The sequence below is a fragment of the Crassostrea angulata genome, chromosome 7 (assembly GCF_025612915.1).
Source record: "Crassostrea angulata isolate pt1a10 chromosome 7, ASM2561291v2, whole genome shotgun sequence".
Classification (NCBI taxonomy): Eukaryota; Metazoa; Mollusca; class Bivalvia; order Ostreida; family Ostreidae; genus Magallana; species Magallana angulata.
Genome location: NC_069117.1, coordinates 32,815,096 through 32,837,180, shown reverse-complemented (window position 1 = coordinate 32,837,180; position 22,085 = coordinate 32,815,096). Strand labels below are relative to the sequence as shown.

General features: G+C 36.5%; 1 protein-coding gene across 5 annotated transcripts; it reads right to left on the bottom strand.

Moving 5' to 3' along the window:
- Positions 1 to 12: 12 nt before the first annotated feature.
- On the bottom strand, positions 13 to 21,686 carry LOC128192783 (serine-rich adhesin for platelets-like). Of its 5 annotated transcripts, none has more exons than XM_052865742.1 (10): positions 21,541 to 21,686; positions 19,272 to 19,359; positions 18,050 to 18,191; positions 17,428 to 17,494; positions 17,210 to 17,293; positions 14,048 to 14,467; positions 10,691 to 11,745; positions 8,973 to 9,068; positions 7,910 to 8,390; positions 13 to 7,006 (listed from the first exon to the last, which is right to left on the bottom strand). In XM_052865742.1, exons 1-10 carry the CDS (start codon positions 21,554 to 21,556, stop codon positions 2,448 to 2,450), a joined length of 7,008 nt encoding a protein of 2,335 aa, XP_052721702.1. In that variant the 5' UTR covers positions 21,557 to 21,686; the 3' UTR covers positions 13 to 2,447. The 5 variants fall into 5 exon arrangements, with proteins under 5 accessions (XP_052721702.1, XP_052721706.1, XP_052721705.1 ...); XM_052865746.1 differs by having other exon boundaries at positions 7,910 to 8,303; XM_052865745.1 differs by having other exon boundaries at positions 14,087 to 14,467.
- Positions 21,687 to 22,085: the final 399 nt, after the last annotated feature.

The window sequence follows — 22,085 nt, the reverse complement described above, 5'->3', positions numbered from 1 at the left end:
CAACAATCAATATCAATTCAATTTTGTATTTGTTTCATGAATTGTACAAAAAATATGATATATTTAAAATGGTACGCCTTAAAATAGGCAGCAATGACCTATTTTATCACAAGTTACAAGGAGAAAATGTAAGATCAACATACACAGTTTTTACTCTCTGTGTATTCAAATATATACAACCTTATAAAAACATGAATATAGTGATGTGTCTAATACTAACAACAACATTGAGAAATTCATTAAAATATGACAAATTTCTGTTCTTCGATAATAATTTGATATGTTTTGCAACAAAGATCAGCTCTATGCCCAACATATCAAATTTAATATACATATATATATATTTAATATATTACATAATTTCACTCTCAGTTTGCAAAAAACGTGTCCTTCAAAAGCCTTGTCAATGCATACAATATTCTCTATACATGTATATAGATTTCATAGGGAAAAAAAATGTTTTAATGTTATTTGTATGTATAAAACTACATATTAGACAAATAGCACAGCTACAGACAACCTTTCTATTGCGCTTTCTTTTTATCAGTCATCTCTCTCTCTCTCTCTCTCTCTCTCTCATATAAAACATCCACATTTTAAGTACCACAGAAACGTTTAAGCAAGAAGACAGAAACGACACCCACCCTAACAGTTGGCAGTGTATTGACATTTTTTTGTGTGGAGTCAGCTGATCCGAGCTAGGCCATGTTAACTTCAATCAGACAAAAGATGTAAAACATTTGTTTTTGTCAATGCGTACATTGAAAGCTTAGTAAATAATAAAAAGGAGTAAATTAAGCAAGAACAGGGAGTAAAAAACAAAAGAAAGTTTTTTTTTATAAAAATCCGACTCTCTGACCATCGGTGAATCACGAATAACAGCAAAGGCTCTAGGCACCAGCTAGAGATGTATTTGTTAAAAAAATTAACATCATTGAGAAAAATGGGTAATAATGTATGTAAATTAATTTATGGTAAACCACATTGTAATAAAAAGGGGAAAACCCCCCAAAATAAGCATACTTTTTTCGAGGAATTATGAAGGCCTCAAAATATACCATGAGTTTGTACTGCTTTAGCCAAAAAGATTTGGTAGTATGATCATAAAGTAGTATTGAAAATTTTTATCTTTTACAACATAAAACACCAACATTTTCTAAGGAATTCAATGCCAGTACTAGTAATATCAAAATAAAATTTGCTTTGCTTTGTCAGCTGGTAATAGCCTTGATATTTTTAAGGCACTATTTTGCTAAATAATAGAATAACTCTTTCCCTTTCACTACCAGTACCATTATTTTACTCATCAAAATAAAAATAAAAATATCAAATTTCAAAATAAGAATCAATTCACATACTCTGCCAAACCAAAGATTAAAAAAAAGAAGAAATTGAGCCAGTTTAAAAATAGGTTGTCGTGAATATTAAACATTAAATTGAAATGGAAGACCTTGTTCTCTAAGAACAATCCTTAGTTTACTGCTACTAGTGATGGTGTTTTACCCAGCTTACTAACACGGAACCAATTTTTCACAATGTAATTTCTCTATATTTTTCTCTCAAACTTCATAAACCATTTAACAAAATTGCCCAAGAAAAGGGAAGGAGGCAGAAGAGTACAAAATTACATTTAAACTTGTCTAATCTGACAACTGAATATCCAAGCACCTCTGCACCATTATAAATTTAAAGTTTTTTTGCAACAGTTTCAATGGGAGAATAATTTTAGAAGAATAAATAAAGTATTATTATAGTGTGATTTTTTTGTTCACTAGCAACAATCTTCACCAGTTGTTTGCATGGTGATCATTTTTGAAAATTTCAAAAAAACTCTGCTACATTTGTATCATAATTCAAACTACCGGTACATCTTTTTCTCATCTTTTGAGGACATGATCTTTCATAATTTTACGGTCTAACAGGGACTACAAAAAATTTGCTTCTAAATGCTCATCTTAGATTTCAGCATAAAATTTTCATTTGAAGCATTGTTCATTGTAATTTTCTTTCAAATGTCAAAAGACATTTAAAATAGAAATTTTTTTTTAAATAAAATGTATAGCTTTATGGGTAACAAGCCAACAGATGGACATTAATTGAAACAGTTCAACCTTTAAGATTACACCTTCAAAAAAATAAATGCCATGTGTAAAAAAAAAAAAAAAAAATTGTATTAGAAGTGTATTTGACCAAAATAAAAAATTATTCCAAAAAAAGTTTATAATCTCTTCGTTACAAAAAATCTACAATCTATCAACCTAGATACAACTTTTGGGGAAAAAAATCATAAAAAGTTCACTTTTAATAGACACCAAGTGGAATTTTAGTATGGCACATCATTGGAATACACATAAGTACATAGGTATAAGAAACATTTGGTCATGTTAAGAATAGAACAATCAGATGTGGAGGATAACAGTTAAAAAATTTCCCTAAAACCATCTGTCTCATGTGTCATGCATGGAGAAATTGAGTGGGGGCATTCCAAACCCTGGGGGGTGCCCATGTCCGGGAAAAGGAGGGGCCACAGAGGTATTTATTCCTTGCGACATTCCCCTAGAATCAAAGCTGTGGTGATTATGGCCCAGTATGCTATTGATGTTCATGGCATTGTGGATGACGGATGATGGATGAGCTCGGTTGTGGTGGTGGTAGATGGATGAACCCTGTTGATGTGGATGATGAAGTGAATTTGGATCCATGCCTTGTGGAGGGAGCATGGTATTCGGATGAGGAAACTTGATGGGTGAGATATTTAGCGCATCATTCTGTGAAGAGTTATTGACGTCCGAGAAGATGTTTGTGAAGGTGAAATTTGACATGTGCGGAGTCACAGTGACACTTCCAGAGTGAGGGGTAATCTGGGGCGAGTTAGACATGGCACCATGGACACTATTCATTCCAAAATTATTAAACTGAAATCCAAGTCCATTTTGCGGACGGGCTTGGGGAAACAGTTGGTTGAAAGGACTACTGAGTTCAGAATTTTTGGACATAGAAGCACCTTGATGAGGTCCCGAACCAAACAAGTTTGCCGGGAATGGAGGAGATCTGGCTGGGGGTAGGGGAAACAGAGGTGTCATTCTGTTGGCCTCAAACATGGCAGGGTGTGGGGGTATACCACTCTCCATCTCCACGTAGTTTTGTTTTTTCTTTTGTGACTGTTTTGACGAAGACCTTGAACTTGAGCTTGATGACTTTGATCTGGATTGTTGAGAGGGAGGTTGAGAGAGTTGTTGCTGAGGGTTTGGTCTGTGGGAACCCTGGGGCTGAGCCTGTGGAGGTGTGGGCCCTGACCTGTGTGAAGGGGGACCGTTCATGGCTCTGTTAGACTGGCTTCCCTGCATGGGCTGAGAAGGCTGTTTGTTGGCCTTGGCCGTCTGAGATGCAGGAGGATTGGCAGACTTGCGGCCGTCCATCACTTGATTGGGAGGAGTGTGACTCAGCGGCTGGGTCCCCGAATCCCTCTGTGAAAAGGGTGGCATGTTGTTGCTTTCAAACCTATTACTCCCAAAACCTTGCTGGACAGGATTGTAACCTTGAGAGGGTGAAAAAACTGGGTCAAAGCCCCGAACACCCATACTGCCCTGGTTGTCACTCCCTAGGATGGGACGGTGGTGCAAAGGTGGAGTCTCCAAGGGGTTACTGGTGGAGTTGGAAAAGTTGGGAGGTGGAAAAAATGGCTGCATGTTGCTGTTCATACTGTAACCGACTCCAGATGACCTATCTGTCCTGGAGTCACCACTAGATTTGGAGGACATACTTCCTTGTCCAATGTCGTTCATTCGTTTGTGTGGATTAGATTTGCTCATGCCCATATTAAGTGGTCCCTCATGGGTTGTAACTGTGATATTTGGAAAGCTGGGGGGTTCTTCTCGCGGCATCGAAGTTGGCTCCCTTGGCCTCTGTTCCTGGACAGAACAATTTCTTGACATTCCATAAGAATACTGTGACTCAGCCATGGTTGGCATGTGCTGGGACATCCTAGCATCATGCTCGCCACGAGAAGATCTCCGCTGTGACGGCTGTGAGGGAGGCATTTGCGAGTTGGAAGGCGGTAGATTCAAGTCAAAGTTTGAGAGATTGTTCACTGGAGGCCTTTGAGGCTGACTGGATGATATGTTGTTTGGTGCAGAATTTGTGTGCTGTGGCGAAGCTGATGTTGTTGGTTGTCGCTGGTGGTGAGACGGTGGTCGTTGCGGCGACTGATGTGGAGAATAAAACGGAAAGTTGTGGTTTCCTTGGTGTGTTGAATTTTGAGATTGCGATGAGGAGGACTGCATCATTGATGCCGTGGATGTAGTGTTGGTGGAGGAGACTGAAGATAACGTGAAAGTGAACGGTGTGGAGGATGAGGTTGAATTTGCAATCGTTGATATGATTGGAGACATTGTCAAACTATCCATGAAAGAATTTGCTGATGTGGTAGGGGTGGATAAATTGAGACCAATGTTATTGAAATTAAATCCATCGGAGCTATTTTCATTTTGAACGCGGGACAAGTTTGTCGACATCGGTGGACTTATCACATTAGGGGCCGATTTGGACGACTTGTCACTTTTAGCACTTTGCACAAAATTGTCAGCAGAGTATATTGATTTGGGTCTGACTGCACTTGAGCTTTCCTCACTGGACTTCATTATGGAATCAGAACCAGCAGACATCTTGGATGTCTGTTGCAAGTTACTGGAGTTTGTGTCTAAACTCCGGGAACTGTCCAAGTGTTTGGACTGGGAGCTAAACAGGGACTCAGCAGAATAGGAGAGTTCAGGATTGTTCGATATGGAGGATGAAATGGAGGTTCTGGACATGATGTGATCATTGGACATATGCATCTGCTGTTGATATGTGACGGCGGGTGAAGCCATAGGCGACTTCAGGGAGGCCGGGGAAGCAGATTTGGGGGTCTGCAGCTGTGGCGATTGTTGCACTTGTTTCTGCCTCAAGTTGCTTTGGTTGCTTGGCGAGAGCATGTGAGGGGACAATCCTAACAAATTGTTCACTGTGGATTCAATATCATTTGTATCCACAGTCAAATTGGTCATTGGATCAGCATTAGATCTGGGCATGGCAGACTTTCTGCTGGAGTTCAGATTTCCCTCTGTCCTGTCCAGTCTGTTCGTATCCATGTTTTGCGTGCCCACTGACACCTGTTGTTCCTTGCTCCCTTGAGATTCAAAAGCTACGGATGTAGAAGTTTTGCTGTTAGTTTGTTCACTAGGAAAAGATAAAGAATGCTGCCTTGTGTCAGTTTTATCAAAGAAACCATTGTCTTTCGAGGAGTACTCAACATCCATTTTTTCCATTGGATTATCACCGTTTTTCTTGGACACTTCACTGAATGAATTCCTATCACTCTCTATACTGGTCTCAGTATCCAGTCTATCCACACAATGAGAGTCTAAAAGATCACTATCTGATTTTTGGGAAACGGAATTTTCTGTCGTTTTCTCCTCTGCCTTTCTGTTCTTTTTGTGCTTTCCACGCTTTTTGGGCGTCATAGGAAAGTCTTCAAAAAGTGGTGTGGTTGAGCTCGATTCTGTGGTTATCACCGGCATGGAGAAGAGCGGACTGGAGGAAGAGGTAGGAGTTTTGTCACTGCCTGGAGCCGTGGTCTGGTTCTTTGCATTGGAATTCCCACTGATGTTCCTAGTCTGGTGAAATGGAAAAAGAGGAGTGGAAAAGTCTGTATCCTCATCAAAGTCATACACTGATAAAGAGGCTTTGGCACCAGACGAACCCTGTTGAGATGGATCAGCCTCCTTGGATTTCTCTTTGGAGTGATTCTTTTTCCTCTTTTTATTGGCTGGCTCAGAATCAGCGGTTTCACTCCTGTCTTTTTTGGACTTAGAAGACTTCTTACCACCGACACTTCCTGTGGGACTCCCAAACGAATTTCCCATTTTTTCCACTTGGTTCAACACATCCTCAATATCATTTTCACAGAAAGTGATCTCTTCGGGCATCGAGATTAAGGACTCTTGTTCATCAACGGTCTCCTTTAAGGTATTTTCTTGTTCGTTTTTCTTTGATTTTTTGTTCGATTTTTTAGAATTTTGCGTGCTGGATTTTCCTTCTGAAATATTTATTGCTGTCGAATTTTTTGCACTAGCATCATCAGCTTCAGCAGTGTTATTTCCTGCCTTGGATTTCTTAGATTTTTTGGATTTTTTAGCAGGTTCCACCGTTGTTGTCGACATCATATCAAACAAACTCTCGCTCACTTGATTGCTGGAACTGTTTCCACCTTCAGATGTCTTTTCTTGTTCATTGGACTCTGCTGCCTTCAAAATATTTGTTAAAATGTCATTCTCATCCGGAGATTGCTCTTTAAGAGGGCCAGGATAGTCTTTTTTACTCTTGCTTCTCACATCATCAGCATTAGTTTCAGACATGTCTGACTCTAACACTGCTGAATTGTCTGTAGCACCTACTTTTCCTTTGCTTGCATCCTTTTTGGGCGATTCACTTTCTTTTCCATCTTCCTCTCCTTCGCAAACGCTAGTGTCAATCTGTAATGGATTGTCTTCATTTGCCGGATTATAAAAATTCACAGGAGAGATATTGGAAAAGATGGATTCAGCAGCTTTGGCCAGAATGTCTTGTTCTCCCATTTCTCCACTGCTGTCAGTCTTTGTTTGCACTTCCAGTTGGTTTTCTGAATTTGCTTTGCTGGCTTTAGACTTGGATTTGGATTTGGATGAGGACTTTTTGGTAACCGGAGCACTAGGAGCGGGCAACGCTTCCATGGATTCCTTGTCTGAATTCCACACACCTGATCCCACAGCTGAATTAGCCTGAGTGGGCAAAGTCACTGTCGTCCCAACAATGGGATTCATCACACTAGTCACAGCAGTTATAGCACTAGAAGTATTGGACACCTGGGGCTTGGGACAGATGGCACGCTGAGCATTCTTCTTGTTCTTCTTGCTGGGGGTGCTAGTGCCCACAGGGTTGCTAGGATTCAGGTTTGGTTGCTGGGGAGGTTGCTGAGTTTGCACAGTTCCTGAAACATAAGAATTTAACCTTTAACAATTCACACATGTACATGAAGAAAAGGAATGTTGATAATTTTAACTAAGAAGATATTACAGCATGACAAGTCAAAATAATGTTTTTCTTGTTAGTATTGTATTCAGTACATGCCTATCCTATTTCTGTTGGAAAACATTTGTTTTGAGTCAACAACACAGTTATCACTATGTTAATCTTTCTATTTTGAATCCTTCTTAAGACAATAACATGAATTCTCCCACTCAAAATTGTCAATGCATCATCAGAACTCTCTTAACTGTTAGGAGATTACTTAGTTTCAAGCAAAAACAATGCACTGTATAAACATTGTCTGATCTTCGACATAATTTAAGGATCCACCTACACCTACAATAAGGTGCAAAATTAGAACAGTATCAGTTGCCTTACAGGTATGGAAAACTCGACAAACATCTAAATTTGAATTCCAGCTATGAATAAGCATTTTAATAATCAATTTTTGATAAACCCTCTGACAAACTGGGATAACATGAGCAAATAACATTTCAAAATTAATGTGCTACATTTAGATTTTAAAATTTTTCTTCTCACATCGTTACGTGTGACAGTACACATAACTATAGAAATTATTATTGAATGTTTTAATGTCCTAAAAATATCTAAATCTAAAGAAAAACTACTGTATACAAAAAAATCCCTCATTTTACTCTCACTTTATTTGCCACAATTGTCAGAGGTTTAATTTAAGACCAGGCTATTCTTAAATAGAAAGCAACAACTCTTAAAACAAGTCCCTCTAGCAACATTTTTAAAACAAAGTAAAATCTTTTACCTCCAATGTGGAATTAAGCAGTTACTAAATTTATCACAAAAAACATGATTAATGCAGTCATCAACTGGTTGTTTTAGAACCTACCTAAAACCTGCATGGTGGTTGGATCTACAAGAATACTAGTGGGCTGTCCGTTACAGTTCATTGTCAGAAGAATGGGCGCCGTTGACCCACCTAACTGTCCATGCAGCACACTCTGTAACTGGGGATTGAGAATCTTCATCGAAGCACTGTTGGGGTCAGAGGTCATCACTTGTGATGTCACAGTTGAAGAACTGTCTATTCCGGCTTGAACCAGATTTGCCTGGTTCTGACTCAGTAACACTTCTTCGGGAGAGGTGGTTGAACTAGCACTTGTTGTGGTCTTGACCTTTTGATTGGAGTTGACCCCTGGGGTCGAGGTCACGGTGCTGGTTATGACGGAGGTCGTCACCAAGCTGGTGGTTCCGGAGGCTGTAGAACTCGAGGAGGGAGACACCTGCGGAAGGATGGAATTTGTTGTCATTAGCAATCCTTGTTGCACTGCAGCTTGCCCTTGAATATTCAAATTATTCTGAGGAGCAACCTGTTAAAAAACAGTCCTATTTTGTTACACTGATCTCCAGATTATTTGTTTTACTAGCAAATAACTTACTGAGATTCAGCATAAAGAAATAGTCTCTATAGAACTCTATTAATTTATTTACGCTTACTGATTTCTGATCATATTATCACCAAACAACACAAAGAATGACATGTTCTTTGCTGAAATGACTGCTAATTTAAGAATATTAAAGGTTAAAAGCAAGTTTTTCAAATCAATTAACGTGTACAGTAGAAGCATTACAGTTTTAAGGAAACCCATTTTTATGGATCCTTCAGTGGTGTTCGTAAAATATTGACATATTATATTATACATGTATTGTCAACAAAATTAGTCTTCAAGAAGGAGAATAACTAAATTTTCTATTAATAACCACCAACTACCATTTTTTGCTATTCAATATGGCAATTAATTTATCAATGGTGTACAAATGAACATTATGAACCTTAACATTTCATTTTTTGGGTGCTGATCACCCCAAGTAACGGTATTGGATCCAAGGAATTTGAGTGTTTCCACAGTATATCAACAGTATCAAATACACAAACACAGGGCCCGATTTACCTGAAACTGTCCAGTGCTTGTGACGATCATCTGGGAACCATCTGATGTCATGATGTTCTGAGGCATAGGTAAACGCTGGGGGATCCCGGCTCCCTGCTAAAATACAAGGGTCAAAATGAAAGACAATCTTTGAAAGTCTCCTTTAAATATCTATAATTATCTTAACCCACCCCCCCCCTTAAAAAAAACAATAACTGATTATATATGATAAAACTGCAAACCAAAGTTAACCAGTGGGTATTGTTTCTGTACAAAAAACCAAAAAACAAAAAACATGTCTCGACTTCTCCTCTTGGTTAGCAAAATGGGGCAAATTTTATAGGTAAAAAAATATAATGTTAACTAGTCTAAATGTCATACCGTGTATTCTGTTTCAGCCAAAATGTTTTTTTAATTTTTACCTTGAAAAATAGGTTTGGGTCAAATATTTTTTAGTATGGTTCATCTCTGTTTTATATCATCCAAATGTGGTACAAGTCCTTAAATTAAAGGGGCATGGTCACAATTTTGGTCAAAATATGTTTTTCCGGTATTAATATTTTCATGCTTCAGTTAGACATGTTTGATAGTCAACCTAAATTTGAGCATCACACATCGAGTTATAAGTGAGATACACAGCTCACTATTTTTTGGTAAATAAACAAGGCCCGTGCCATGATTTTGTTTACATTGTTTCAATAATATGTAAAATATTCTTTTTCAAGCAGATTTTTTTTATCTGCCAATTAATTTTAAAAGAATAAAACAGTTCCTCACATTTGTCACATTCATCACATTAGGTCCAAGCCCAGAAAATTCAAAATGTAAACAAAAACATAACCTTAGCTTTGTTTACATAACAAAGATTTCTAAGCTTTGAATCTTGCTTAAAACTCGACAACTGACACTAAAATTTTGGTGGACCATTAGAAATGCCCTACTAAAGCATTGTTAAACCAGAAACATCAATTTTGACCAAAATCATGACCATGCCCCTTTAAAGAATTCCTTTGTAATGACTAGGATAAATTTTTCATATCACAAATGACCTTGAGATTCAAAATAAACCAAGGTCAAAATATTTAAGGTTAAAGATTTGCTATATTTTCTCTTCTTTATATCATCCATACATGTTTCAAGTTTGAAACCTTTCAATCAAAGGGTTAAAGAGTCTTCTGGACAAATTTTTTTATTCCATCTTAATTGACCCTGAGATAAGATAAAGGTCAAGGTGAAAAAAATTTAACAACACTACATATAAGTGTATTACAATTGTTTTTTGTTTCAAGTTTGAAGATCTCCTCTCAATGTATATTTAGGATATGACTGAGAATGTTTTTTTCTTCCCTTGGAATAGAATGCAAAGTCAAGGTAAAAATTTTGGATAATATTTTCAGAATCATCAAGATCATCTAACTATGTTCTAAGTTTGAAGTCTTTAAGTCAAAGGATGTTAAAGTTATGGTCTAGAAAAAATAATTTCTTTTTCTTATTTGTCCTTGAGTAAAGAAAAGGGTCAAGGTCAAATATTTAACATTAGTACATCTCAGTGTGTTATTATTGATCTTTGAAGAAGAAGAAGAAGAAGAAGAAGAAGAAGAGCACTTTGACATTTACTGAAAATCATAAATTTTCTATAATTCATAGTTAAAAAAATGTGATTAAAGAAGGGTTATACAAATAAATAATGAAAATCACACAACTCTAATATATTTTTTTCAATAGGAAATTCTACTAACCTGCATTGCATTTGGCTGACCTCCTGGCGTAATCAGCTGATTGGGCGGGGCCTGACCCGGCGCAAACAAGTTTGGATTAGACACAACCGGTATAATTTGGCCGTTTGGTAAAAGCAAGGCCTGGGGAAGTTGATTCTGTGGATTTGAGAAATTGGGAACAGAATTAACAGTCAGAAGATTGCCAGTCTGGCTGGCAGGCAGAATAAGGCCCTGGGGGTTTGGGGGGTTGTTCAGGCCCTGAATTGAGCCCTGCATTGGTTGCATGAGTTGCTGGTTCAGGGCCAGCTGATTGTTCACAGGCTGTTGTACCATGTTGTTGGCTCCCATGGAGACATTTGTCTGCCCTTGTTGAAAAGGCTGCTGAATACCCTGCATTGCCAGATTCATCTGTTGCTGAGCTAGAGTGTTGGCTAAAAGTGCCTGCTGATCATCTTTTTGTCCGGACACATTCTGAATCAACAAATTCCCACTTTTATCCATGCCCACAATCTGCTTCCCCATATTTGGAAGTCCGAGGGAAGTGGGATCGATCCCCACTGGAACGTTTGCAATACACGGAACACCCTGCTCATTGATGAACATAATTTGCTGCATGGCATTAGGCGTCCCAGAATTCATCACTTGATTGCCCTGCATCATGTTTGTTGCCATCTGCTGCTGTCCAAAGGACATGTTCATCGTCCCATTCATGTTCTGCTGACCGGTGGCCATGATGGGTGCCATGGAGTTGACAGACTGGGTGGTGGTTGTGGTTGTGCCAGTCTGAATCAACGAAGCGTTTGATTGAACTTGACTCGCAGGGATCTGTGAAACATTTGTCACATTCTGAGTATTTGAGGCTACAGATGCGAGGGTGTGAAGGGCGGATCCCAACATGCTCTGGTCATTGGCGCTGGATCGCTGACCTGAAGTGGTCGTCAGGGACTCTTCTGGCTGTGTGGAGTTACTGTTACTACTACTGGGGGTGATGCCAGCATCTTGCATGGCCAGTTGGAGTAACCCTGCTCCAGCCTCGGCAGCGTTTTTATCCGACTGCTGTCCCATCAAAGTCTGACCTGAAATGAGAAAAAAAGAAACTGGATCTGTAAACAAACTTTGTATAAAAAATGATAGTTTTAATAATTAATAACATTTAAGATGGACAGTATAAAAAAGTTTTTAACTTTATCCTCTCTAAACCATTTCAGTTAAATGACTTTATCCTTTGTCCAAAAATATATCGTGCTATATATCATGTTGATTTCAAGAAGTACTTCCAAGAAAAAAGATAATTTGACATCCTTCTGATTCATTTAAGTAGCATTAAGGGCAAGACAAAGAATAAATATATTTTGAATTTGAAGTTACTGTGGAATCATTTTTATTCGTGGGGGTAAATGTTCGTGGGTAGCCAAAATTTTCCTGGTTCCGGGGGACGTAATTTCGTTGGTAGTATAATCGGGATAATTTTAAAACAAACAAATTATTGTGTATAGGTTTGTGGGGATGTAAACCACAAACATTGGTCCCCCAGGAACAATGATGATTCCACAATATTTGTTTTTTCATGTTTATGAAAAACAGAGAGAAAAATAACTGAAAGGATGACAAGGAGTGTTATTTTGAACTGCAGATTGTTTACATGGAGCATGTTGAAACTCTATATTACTGGTAAAGCAACCTGTGACAAACATTAACACCCTGTAGATTGATCTGTGTACACAAAAACAGCTACATGACATACTTATTTAAGGTGTATCAAAAAAATAACCAAAGGAATGGCAATTCCATAAATTCTACTAATTAACACATTCAAATACTCTGGACTAGCTAAATGCAACCATTTTGTGGAAAGGTCACAAAAACACGAAACTGAAAAACATATTTATTGCTTCGAATGTGAATCTGTGTTTGCCTATAAAATAAAAATTGGAAATGGTCATGAAAGCTTGTTTCTGATTTATAATTCATCAAATCAGAAAGTGGTTTTTTTTAAAGTTAATTCCTCCCAAATCCAAAAAATGGTAAAACAAAAAGCAATAGAAGTTACTACTGGTTCGATCATTTGAAATAACTTTTTCAGTGGCATTGGAAGCAAATTGAAAGTTGGGGGGGGGGGGGGGGGGCTAGACTGATCATCAAAAATCTTACCTAATAAAAAAAAATAAAAATTCCTAATCCATGGTGGTGGGATATATAGTTTGATTCTCATGTATGGTGGTTAATGGTAATAACTGTTATTATGAAAGGTGATAAATGTTCTATATTGGTTATCAAAACAAAACACACCTAATTGTTTCTCAGCTTGGAAAGATATTTTAATTTGCTAAAAGTTCCTTTAACAGTCTACACAGCATTTTGGGACTAAAATAATTAAGGTCGCTTAAGGAAATAGGTCGCTTAATACAGGGTTTTTATATAGAAAGTTACCTTGGGTGGCCTAAATATGGTCGCATTAGACAGAGAGAGAGAGTCGCTTAATATAGAGTCACTAAGGCAGTCTAGACTGTACTTAATTCAATGATTCAAATGTTTTGCAACAAAACGCAAGAATATATATAAAGTTGCAAATGCAAAATATTTGTCATAGTTCCATTTAGTTGATATCTGCTCAAAAAATAAAAGCAAGATTTTAAAATCTGCGATATGTATGTAGCATTGTAGTTCTTTAGAAGATTTTAAAACATTTTCTCTTTATGAATTATCTCCTTTGAAAAAGGGTTTTGCCCTTCATTTTAACAATTTAGAACCCCTTTCCATTGGAATGCTTTGTACTACGTCTGGATCTAGAGAAGAAGCAAAAAATGTGAGAAATTTACAGACACAAAGACTGATGGGCGACAGACAACAGGTGATCAGAAAAGCTCACTTGAACCTTTGGTTCAGATGAGCTAAACTAAAAACAACAACCCCTCCAGCCCAGTCCAGATATCATTAGAGTAAATTAAAACTACAATTAAATTACCAGCAATGTACTAGTACAAACAGTAGAAACAGTGAAGGGTTGGAAAGATAGTGCACTGAATTAAGGAACAAATACAAGGTGACTTGGTTAGGTCAGAACATGACAACACGAGGCAATCATAGATGCAAGGCTGTTGATTATTTTACATTCGCCTATATAAATTTGCTTTCCTTTTCTTACATATGTCTAAAGTGGGTTTTTTTTTTCAAAACTGATCATACCCTACCCCCCCCCCCCCACTTCCCTCTAAAAATTTTCATAGAATTAAATAGAAATTTTCTCAATTCTTAAAATGCACCTCCAGCCCCTCCCCCTTCTTAGAGAAGCCTTTTTTTAAAAATCTTTGACAGTATCTTTCCAAAAGGGGGTTGGGGCACTATGAATAAAATGTAGACACCATTGGTGACTCTGACCTTGATTGAAAGGGGTCTGAGCCTGCATGCATGGATTACCTCCCATGGGCATCTGACTGCCACCAGCAGGGGGCACACCGAACATCATGGAGTTCATAAACATCTGTTGGTTAATCAGTTGCTGCCCTGCACCACCTAGCATCATGTTAGGAAAGTTTGTCATGGGGTTACCCACAATACCCTGTGCAAGCATGTCTTGCATACCCGCTGCACCGTTCGCCAATGCTGCGTTTTGTTGTTGGCTTTCCTGTTGTTGCTGGGCAGCAGCAGCTGCCGCGGCCTGTTGCTGCTTTTTCAGGTCCAGCTGCAGATTGATGGTGTTTCTTTTCTTGGTCTTTTTCTTTTGCTCTTGATCCACCACTGGTTCCTGCCCGGATCCTGCCATGCTCGGGGGCGGTGTCTCTTGAGTGGCAGCATATCCTAGAAAAGACCAGTTGGAAAAATAATCCCTCACCTCCTGCATAACAAACAAGACTGAAGAACGAGAGAGAGACAGTGAGATACTAGACTTATATTCTAATTGCAGAGATACTTATTAACACTTCAGACCAGTATGTACATGTATAAATGATTCAATATTTTGAAAAAAATCAATTCTTTGCATCACACTGCTTCATACTGTGTTTGTTGCTGTTTGCTAATATTGAAATATCAGAAACTCCTCTGACATTTCAGTCGTAAATGATTCACACCTGCTTTGGTCAAACAATAATGATAAGGTCACCAATGAAAACAAATCAACGAACAAGACAGAATTATCATTTAGTAATATTGACACTGGGTAGTAAAGTTTAAGGTTGAATAACACACCTGGAAAAAGCCACTCAAATTAACAGAAAATTTTTTGATAATGAAAGATACAATGATAAATAAACTGTACAAATGTCAAATAAGCGAAAAATTTGCAGTTTGGGGATAAAAAATGAATATCTAAAATTATTATTCCAGTAAGTAACAACAAAATCCCCCTGCGGGATTCGAACGGATCACAAGTCTGACACTTTATCCACTAGGCTATGGAGTAATTTACATGTTTCAGTCCATAAAATCCTTTTAATAAAACAATATGTTGTTTCGATCAGCGATCAGCCATTTTGTGATGATGTGTTATTCCACGGGCACCTTAGGATATTCATTGTAACAATGTAACGTCTACTAAGTGATAAATCAGTCTTTCCTCCCAAGCTGTATATGAATTTTTAAAAGTTTTGAAATGAATTTTAATAAAAAGATGAGAAGGTTAGTTCCAACCAGAAGACTGTTTTCTTTTGTTCCAAGCCAAAAGCACATGACTTATGTTTGCTTACTGAAAGTTTCAAGCTTTAAAAAGTAACAACTGGACATTGGATAGGCACAGGGGCACTTTTAGATCACATTTTCCACCCTGATCCATCTTTAGAACAGGTTGGGTGGAGCAAGGCTTTACATATTGTCTCAAGCCACTGTCTAGAGTCTGCATAGCTTTTTCTTACACTGTTATCTCGAGCACAAAAATTATCATGAGGTTCAATATTCACGTGCAATATTGTAAAATCATCATTATTAGTGAGGAAAACAACATTCGTGGCTTTTGTGGGTAACCCTTGCCCACGAATTTACATCCCCACGAACTTATATACAATCATCTGTTTAATATTCATTCAAATTTTTCCGATTAAACTACCAACGAAATTACATCCCAATAACAGGAAAATTTTGGCTACCCACGAACATTGACCCCCACGAATAAATATGATTCCAAAAAATGTGACATCAAGTTTAACCTGTTTGAATTTCACCCATCATGCACTGCAACTGCATCAGCATTAAACCACGTTTTGTGAAAACAGCAATCGGATAAACAAAGGTCTCATCAAAGGCCAATCCCTTATCATGCTTTCCTTACATTGAACATTCCTTTAATCAACTACAAGATATTTTCTTCTCATGCACCCATGGTCGGATGGGAGACAATTGCTTGCGACATGTGCAACATAGGCCTAAAAGTGTGCAAGGCATAACCCTGATATTTTTTTTTTACTGTATTTTATACCTAGGTATCACAGGCACCTGGCGTTATTTATATTTCTCTTGATGAAAAAATTTACCCTCTACCTATTAATACACAAGGTACACATCGCCGCCATCTTGGATTTATTTAAAACTGTCACATATGGTGGAATTTTTGCTAAAACTCTTTGGTAAAATTATTTTGTGATCCTCTCCGTCTCCCGATCGGTCCTCCAACACCTAAGCTTACAATCTATTTGACCAAAATGGTGCATTACACCTGTCATCAATTAAATTCACCCCTCAATCGGCATCTACTACCTTAGATATGTGATAAATGAAAAAAGAGAGGACAGAAGTTGTCACATTTAATACGTAAATAAGATTTCCCGGCACTGTGTGTTTGTGTCAATTTTTCAAAACATAAGCATTTATTAACATGTTTATATAAGCTTTAAGTAATTAAAGTTATAATTGACAGTATATTATCTATTTCTATCAGTTTCACTTGTATGTTGATCGAATTTAAAATCCATGACTTTTGAATATGCATATCTGTGCTAAATTTGGAAGGGATTACACGAAGTATATGACAAAATAGTGTAAAACCTCCCTTTAACCTTCGTCACATATCTAAGGCAGTAGATGTCAATTGAGGTGTGATTTTTATTAATGACTGGTATAATGCACCGTTTTTTGGTTGAATCCATTGAAGGGCCAATTATATTAAAGACAGATAGGATTGCAAAATAGTTTCAAGCAAGAATTCTATGTGACGTGACAGTTTTAAATACAGGTAAATCCAAGATGGCGGTGATGTAGTGCATTATTAGGTGAAGGGTATATTTTTTCATAATAAGAAAAATATATAATATTAGGTGCCTATGCTTGGTATGTATAGAGTCATAAAATTCCAAAGTAAGTCCAAATAGACCTAAATTTGGCTTGTGACACCGTCTGCCAAATATTCATCAAATTGTTAAAGTTTGATGGTGCCTATCTTCACATTGATTGAAATGTGCCATTGTCTGAACACTAAAAACCAACAAAAAAGAAAGACCAGACCATACCATCTATGGCAGATGATGGACAAATAATTACTCAGTGTTTGTAAATATTTTTACTTATTTTTCCAATCGCATGCCATTTCTTGTCCCCCTTTTTTTTACCTACCTGCCATTTTTAGAATTTCCTGTAACCGGTCTCTTTCAGCCCTCATGTTATCTAGCTCCAACCGGACCTTCTGCAATTCCTCGTCTGAAAAAGCCAACAAGGACGCTGCACGTTTACACACAACTTGCAGCACAAAGCTATCAAGACATGATAAATTATTAAAATTGTAATTAATGTAACCTTTATTCATAACCTCTGAAATAAATATGAAACAATACCATTTTCTAGCTTTGCTTTTAACTCCTTTATATAGTTGCAGGCTTTCTCCACAATTTCTAAGGTACTCTGAAAAAAAAAAAACCAACCTCAAAATCAGAAAAAACCCAGTCTTACTGTAATGTGAATGGTAATGAAAAAAATTAACCCTCTAATATCAAAACTTCAAGGGGATGGGAGGGGGGGGGGCTTAGGGCCTCGGGGGCTTAGGGGTGGTGGTCTTTGACCTACCTCTCCCTCCCCAGACTAGACCTAGTTTCTACTGGATCGAAACTAATATTCAAAGTACTGGTACTTTTAAAAGATTGACATGTGTTTTTGAACACTAAAAGTTCACTGCCAGTTCATCAATCCTACTTAAATATTTTCTTTTTTTAACTGGGTTAAATGCTCTGCACTCCTTTTGAGTTGACATCTCAATTGTGACATTTTTTTTATCTGGTTAACATATAAATCAGTCTGGATCCATTTCCTTTACCAATAATCTCTTTTCTTAGGATATTCAAAAGCTATTGGGAAGAAGGAAGTCAGAATCAAGGAAGGTATGACCGTATCACAGTTTTCTTTAAATCTTGGGAGACCAGGTAAACCTCAGACCAGACAGGAGGAAGTAATGGAATTTACCCTTCCATGTCTTTCCTTCTCGGTTTTCTGGGTGACCAGAGGAGGCAGTTGTTCTCCAATCTGCTGGATCCAGTGCCGAATCTGCTCCTTCCGTTTCTTCTCTGTTGAGTTGTGGACTGTTTTCTTCTTCTCCACCACACTGCTACATGACAGAGTGGATCAAGTTCAACATTTAAAACTCTCATTTTCTCATAATCATTCTTAATCATATATCTGCATTCTTGTATGTAAAGAAATTGCTAGACAAGTGCAGAACAAAGGAAAGTTTGTTTATGATAAATCAATTTACAGGCCTACCCCCCCCCCCCCCACCCACTATCTCTTCCCCTTAAATTACAGAAAATCAATGATTTATAAGACTATATCTTATTGTTAAGAAATACACAAGATTAACATAACTAAAAATTTTACTTGAGCCTAAATTACAATTCATAATATCATTTCCATCAACAGTCATTTAACACTAGATACATTCCTGCTAATCATGACCTTTTCTTTCACTTTATTAAGACCAAACAAAAACCAATTTTTGTCACCTGCAGTAATCAGCAATATTACCTAACGATGTAAGATTCAAATTTAGGACTATAATTGCCTAATTCGATTCTCATATTTCCATTTGCCTGCAAGATGTATTGTGCTGACGGTTAATCAAAAACACCGCAAGCCCTTTCCACCACACTCACAAAACAGGACCGGAGTCCCTGAATTCTTTTTCACAGTATATTTGCTATATTATATTTAATACAATATACTTAATAATGTCTTTTAACCATTTTATGAAAAAAATCATCTGCATAAAATTAGTACATGCATGTCTTGCCCAGAATATATCAATTACTTATACCCATTCATTGACTACCATTAATGTGTGAATATACAGCATCAACTGCCCTGGATTTGTTCCTGACTTATTCAACCTACCAGATCGATTTTAAAACCGGTAATTTTGATGCACTGAATGATCAGATTGGGAAATTTAAAATCTACAAAGATTTTCTTTTTGATTTTTTTTTAAGGTTTATTTCTTACTCCCCCAAAATTAATCTTGGTTCAAATCATGGGAAAATTTCAATATGAAAATGAAAAAATACACTATTATATGAGATTAAAAAAAAAAAAACACCCAAAAGCCAACAGGAATATAGGAGGTTTGGGACCACAAAATAAGTCAAAAAAATCCTGAATTCATGCCATCAAATCACCGTCCATTGTCCCTTACTTTTCTTCCTCAGAAATAAAGAGTGGAGCCGGTCCATCGTCAATATCCCCGTTCATCGTCTGTCTTTTTTCATGACCGCTCCCTAGTCCTGCGATATATAAAGGAAACTTTACATCTTGATTTCAAGACATTAACATTTGCTTGCTTCAGATTTGATTTGTTGAATTCTTGTTGACTGTGAGCAACAGATAAACATGTTTGTGTTTATTCATGTTTGTTTCTAAATTAACCTTGATATAGCCAATTTAACTAGGACAGAAGTGTTTTGAATTAAAATCCAATATGAAAATGAAATTACAATCAGTTTGAATTGATCTATTGACAGTTATAATAATTGACATGCAATCATTTTTAATTTAATCAATCATCAAACCAACCTCAAGATGTGTTTCTAAATACAATCCATGTATCAACATTCTTAAGTTCAAAACTTTTTTTGAATATTAATTTTTTGTTAAACATGACATTTTATTTGTAGTAAGTGAAATATGATGTATATCTGATTCAATGTTTTTTCTTATAGAAAATGCTGTCTAAACAGATATTGTAGTTAGTTTCTTTTTTGTTTGCATTTCTTTTATATAGTTCTATGCTACCAGCATATTCAGAAATACAACTTAAGGCAATATACCCCATCAGCTATTTTACAATAATTCACATACTACGATATAATATAAATAATCATTCTCCATTAGAATTAGTAAATTAAGGTCAGACGACACGTTCCTCAATTTTATATAACTTTTTCCAGGAATTTGTTATTGATTTACTACTACTTTGACAAGCTTTCCTGCAAAAAATTAGGATAAGTTACCCGGCATTTCTGCAAAATACTAGAATATGCAATCTCCTATATAATCTTTTTAAAAATACACCTGAATTGCTGATATGAAAAATATACAGCACAGGAAAATTCACTATATTGGAGCTTCACGGGGGCTGGGGCTTGAACTCACGACCTATCATCATGAAACATGCACTCCTAGCAGAGAGGCCACCGCACTAACCACTTGGCCATCTATGCATATATCTATATATAAATAAAATTTCAATCAAATTAGGACGATTTTAAATAGGCCTAAAAATAATTTTACTGGAACTCTTTATAACAAGGAGATACAAAAAAGTTGCTCGAGGAACGTGTCGTCTGACCTTAACATTGTTATTCCTTTCCAACCTCTTTTGCCATAGGCTGCTGATAAATTAGATTCACTGTGAACAGTCACTAAACTAAAACCCTGCATTACAGCTTTATTAAATCATATTTACCGGTACACAAATTCCCCCATCAGTCCAGCCCAATAAAATGATATCATTGTCAGGTATGATAATGTTTCACACCAGGAAATTAAATCTCATTTTTTTTATTCTGTCAAACATTCAATGTACAAACACTTTTGCTCTGTAAGAACAAGATTTTCAACTTGGTTTATGCTAGCTAACTTTTATTCACAGGCTGTTTTTACCCTCTAATGGTACACTATGGGAGATAACTCAAATCTTATATGATTACATGTATATAATTTCACAAAAGCAGCCATTGAGAGAGATTTTTAAAAAATGATGTGAAACTGAAGAAACATTTTATATTTTGATGTTTCTTAGGATTGATACACATTTCAAATTTAAAGCAAAATGAATAAATATTGGCTAATAATCCTATGATCATACCATATATATCGTGTGTTGAATATATTCAAGGTAAATCTGAGCTTTCTTGAGAGTTTGACCTACTTTTATTAGGTATAATGCTCATCAGAATAAAAATCATAGTCTATTGTGAGTCATAATCATTTAACCAATGTATTACAACTAATATAAAGCCTTCTTATTCTGGGTTATGTGTGATCAACATTCTCATGAACAGCTCAGTGATAATTTAAGCATGTATTAGATAATGCGTTGTTTGCGTATCAAATGTGATACACAAAATTTCAAATGTACTACAAGACAATTATTATAGGTCACTTTGCAAAAAACCATGACATTGTTTGAATAATCTTAATATTCTCTTTTCCAAAAGACATCATTAAATACATAGACTATAGTTTTAGCTTCATCCCGAGGAGACAACAAGAATATACCAAAAATCCCCTTAACACCATTTTTAAGGAACTATATCTCATTATTGACGTATGAGAAAGCGTCACGGAAGCAAGTCATCGTGTTAATTTTTTAGCGATTGTAAAAAGAGGTCATTTGTTTACAAAAAACACTGACGTTACACACAGTCGAAGCCCATGTTTTTGTTGAAATCCCACATACTTACCAAATTTGTCGGTCATTATAACACTATGGCATTTTGCTTCATTAAAAAATGTGATTCAGATAACTTTATAGTCAAGACATCGTATCATTTGAACACATTTTGACATAAAGAAGCCATTTCGATTTGGAAGCCGCCATTTTCCATAATGACGTCACGAATCTACATACGGTCTCGTTTTGGAGAAAGGGAATCACATCCAAAGGGGATTTCCTTTCTGACGATCTAATAACACGAAAACATTGAATTTCTTGGTTCCTATAAGAAAACCCCAACAGAAAACGAATGGAGATAAAAGCGACGAAATTCTAAATATACTTAAAATTATTAAAATATGATAATTTTAAAATACCTGTAACGTTAAATATTTTAAATAATTTTAATCATAACCAAATAAGATTTATAACATGTTGGATATTATATTAATTATATAGTGAATTAATTAATAGGCTTCTATGTTTTGGAGTTTAAAAAGGATAAAAACAAAAACCCAGACCATATATCAATGTACACAGATAAAAGTCTACTGTCAGTACACCTGGTACACG

What these genes read in the sequence shown, in the direction of transcription:
- LOC128192783 (XM_052865742.1), bottom strand. An exon ending in TCAGACCCCTTTCAATCAAG is followed by an intron (nt 11,746 to 14,047) that starts GTCAGAGTCACC and finishes TTCTCATTTCAG; the next exon opens with GTCAGACTTTGATGGGACAG. An exon ending in AACCACCATGCAGGTTTTAG is followed by an intron (nt 7,007 to 7,909) that starts GTAGGTTCTAAA and finishes CTTATGTTTCAG; the next exon opens with GAACTGTGCAAACTCAGCAA.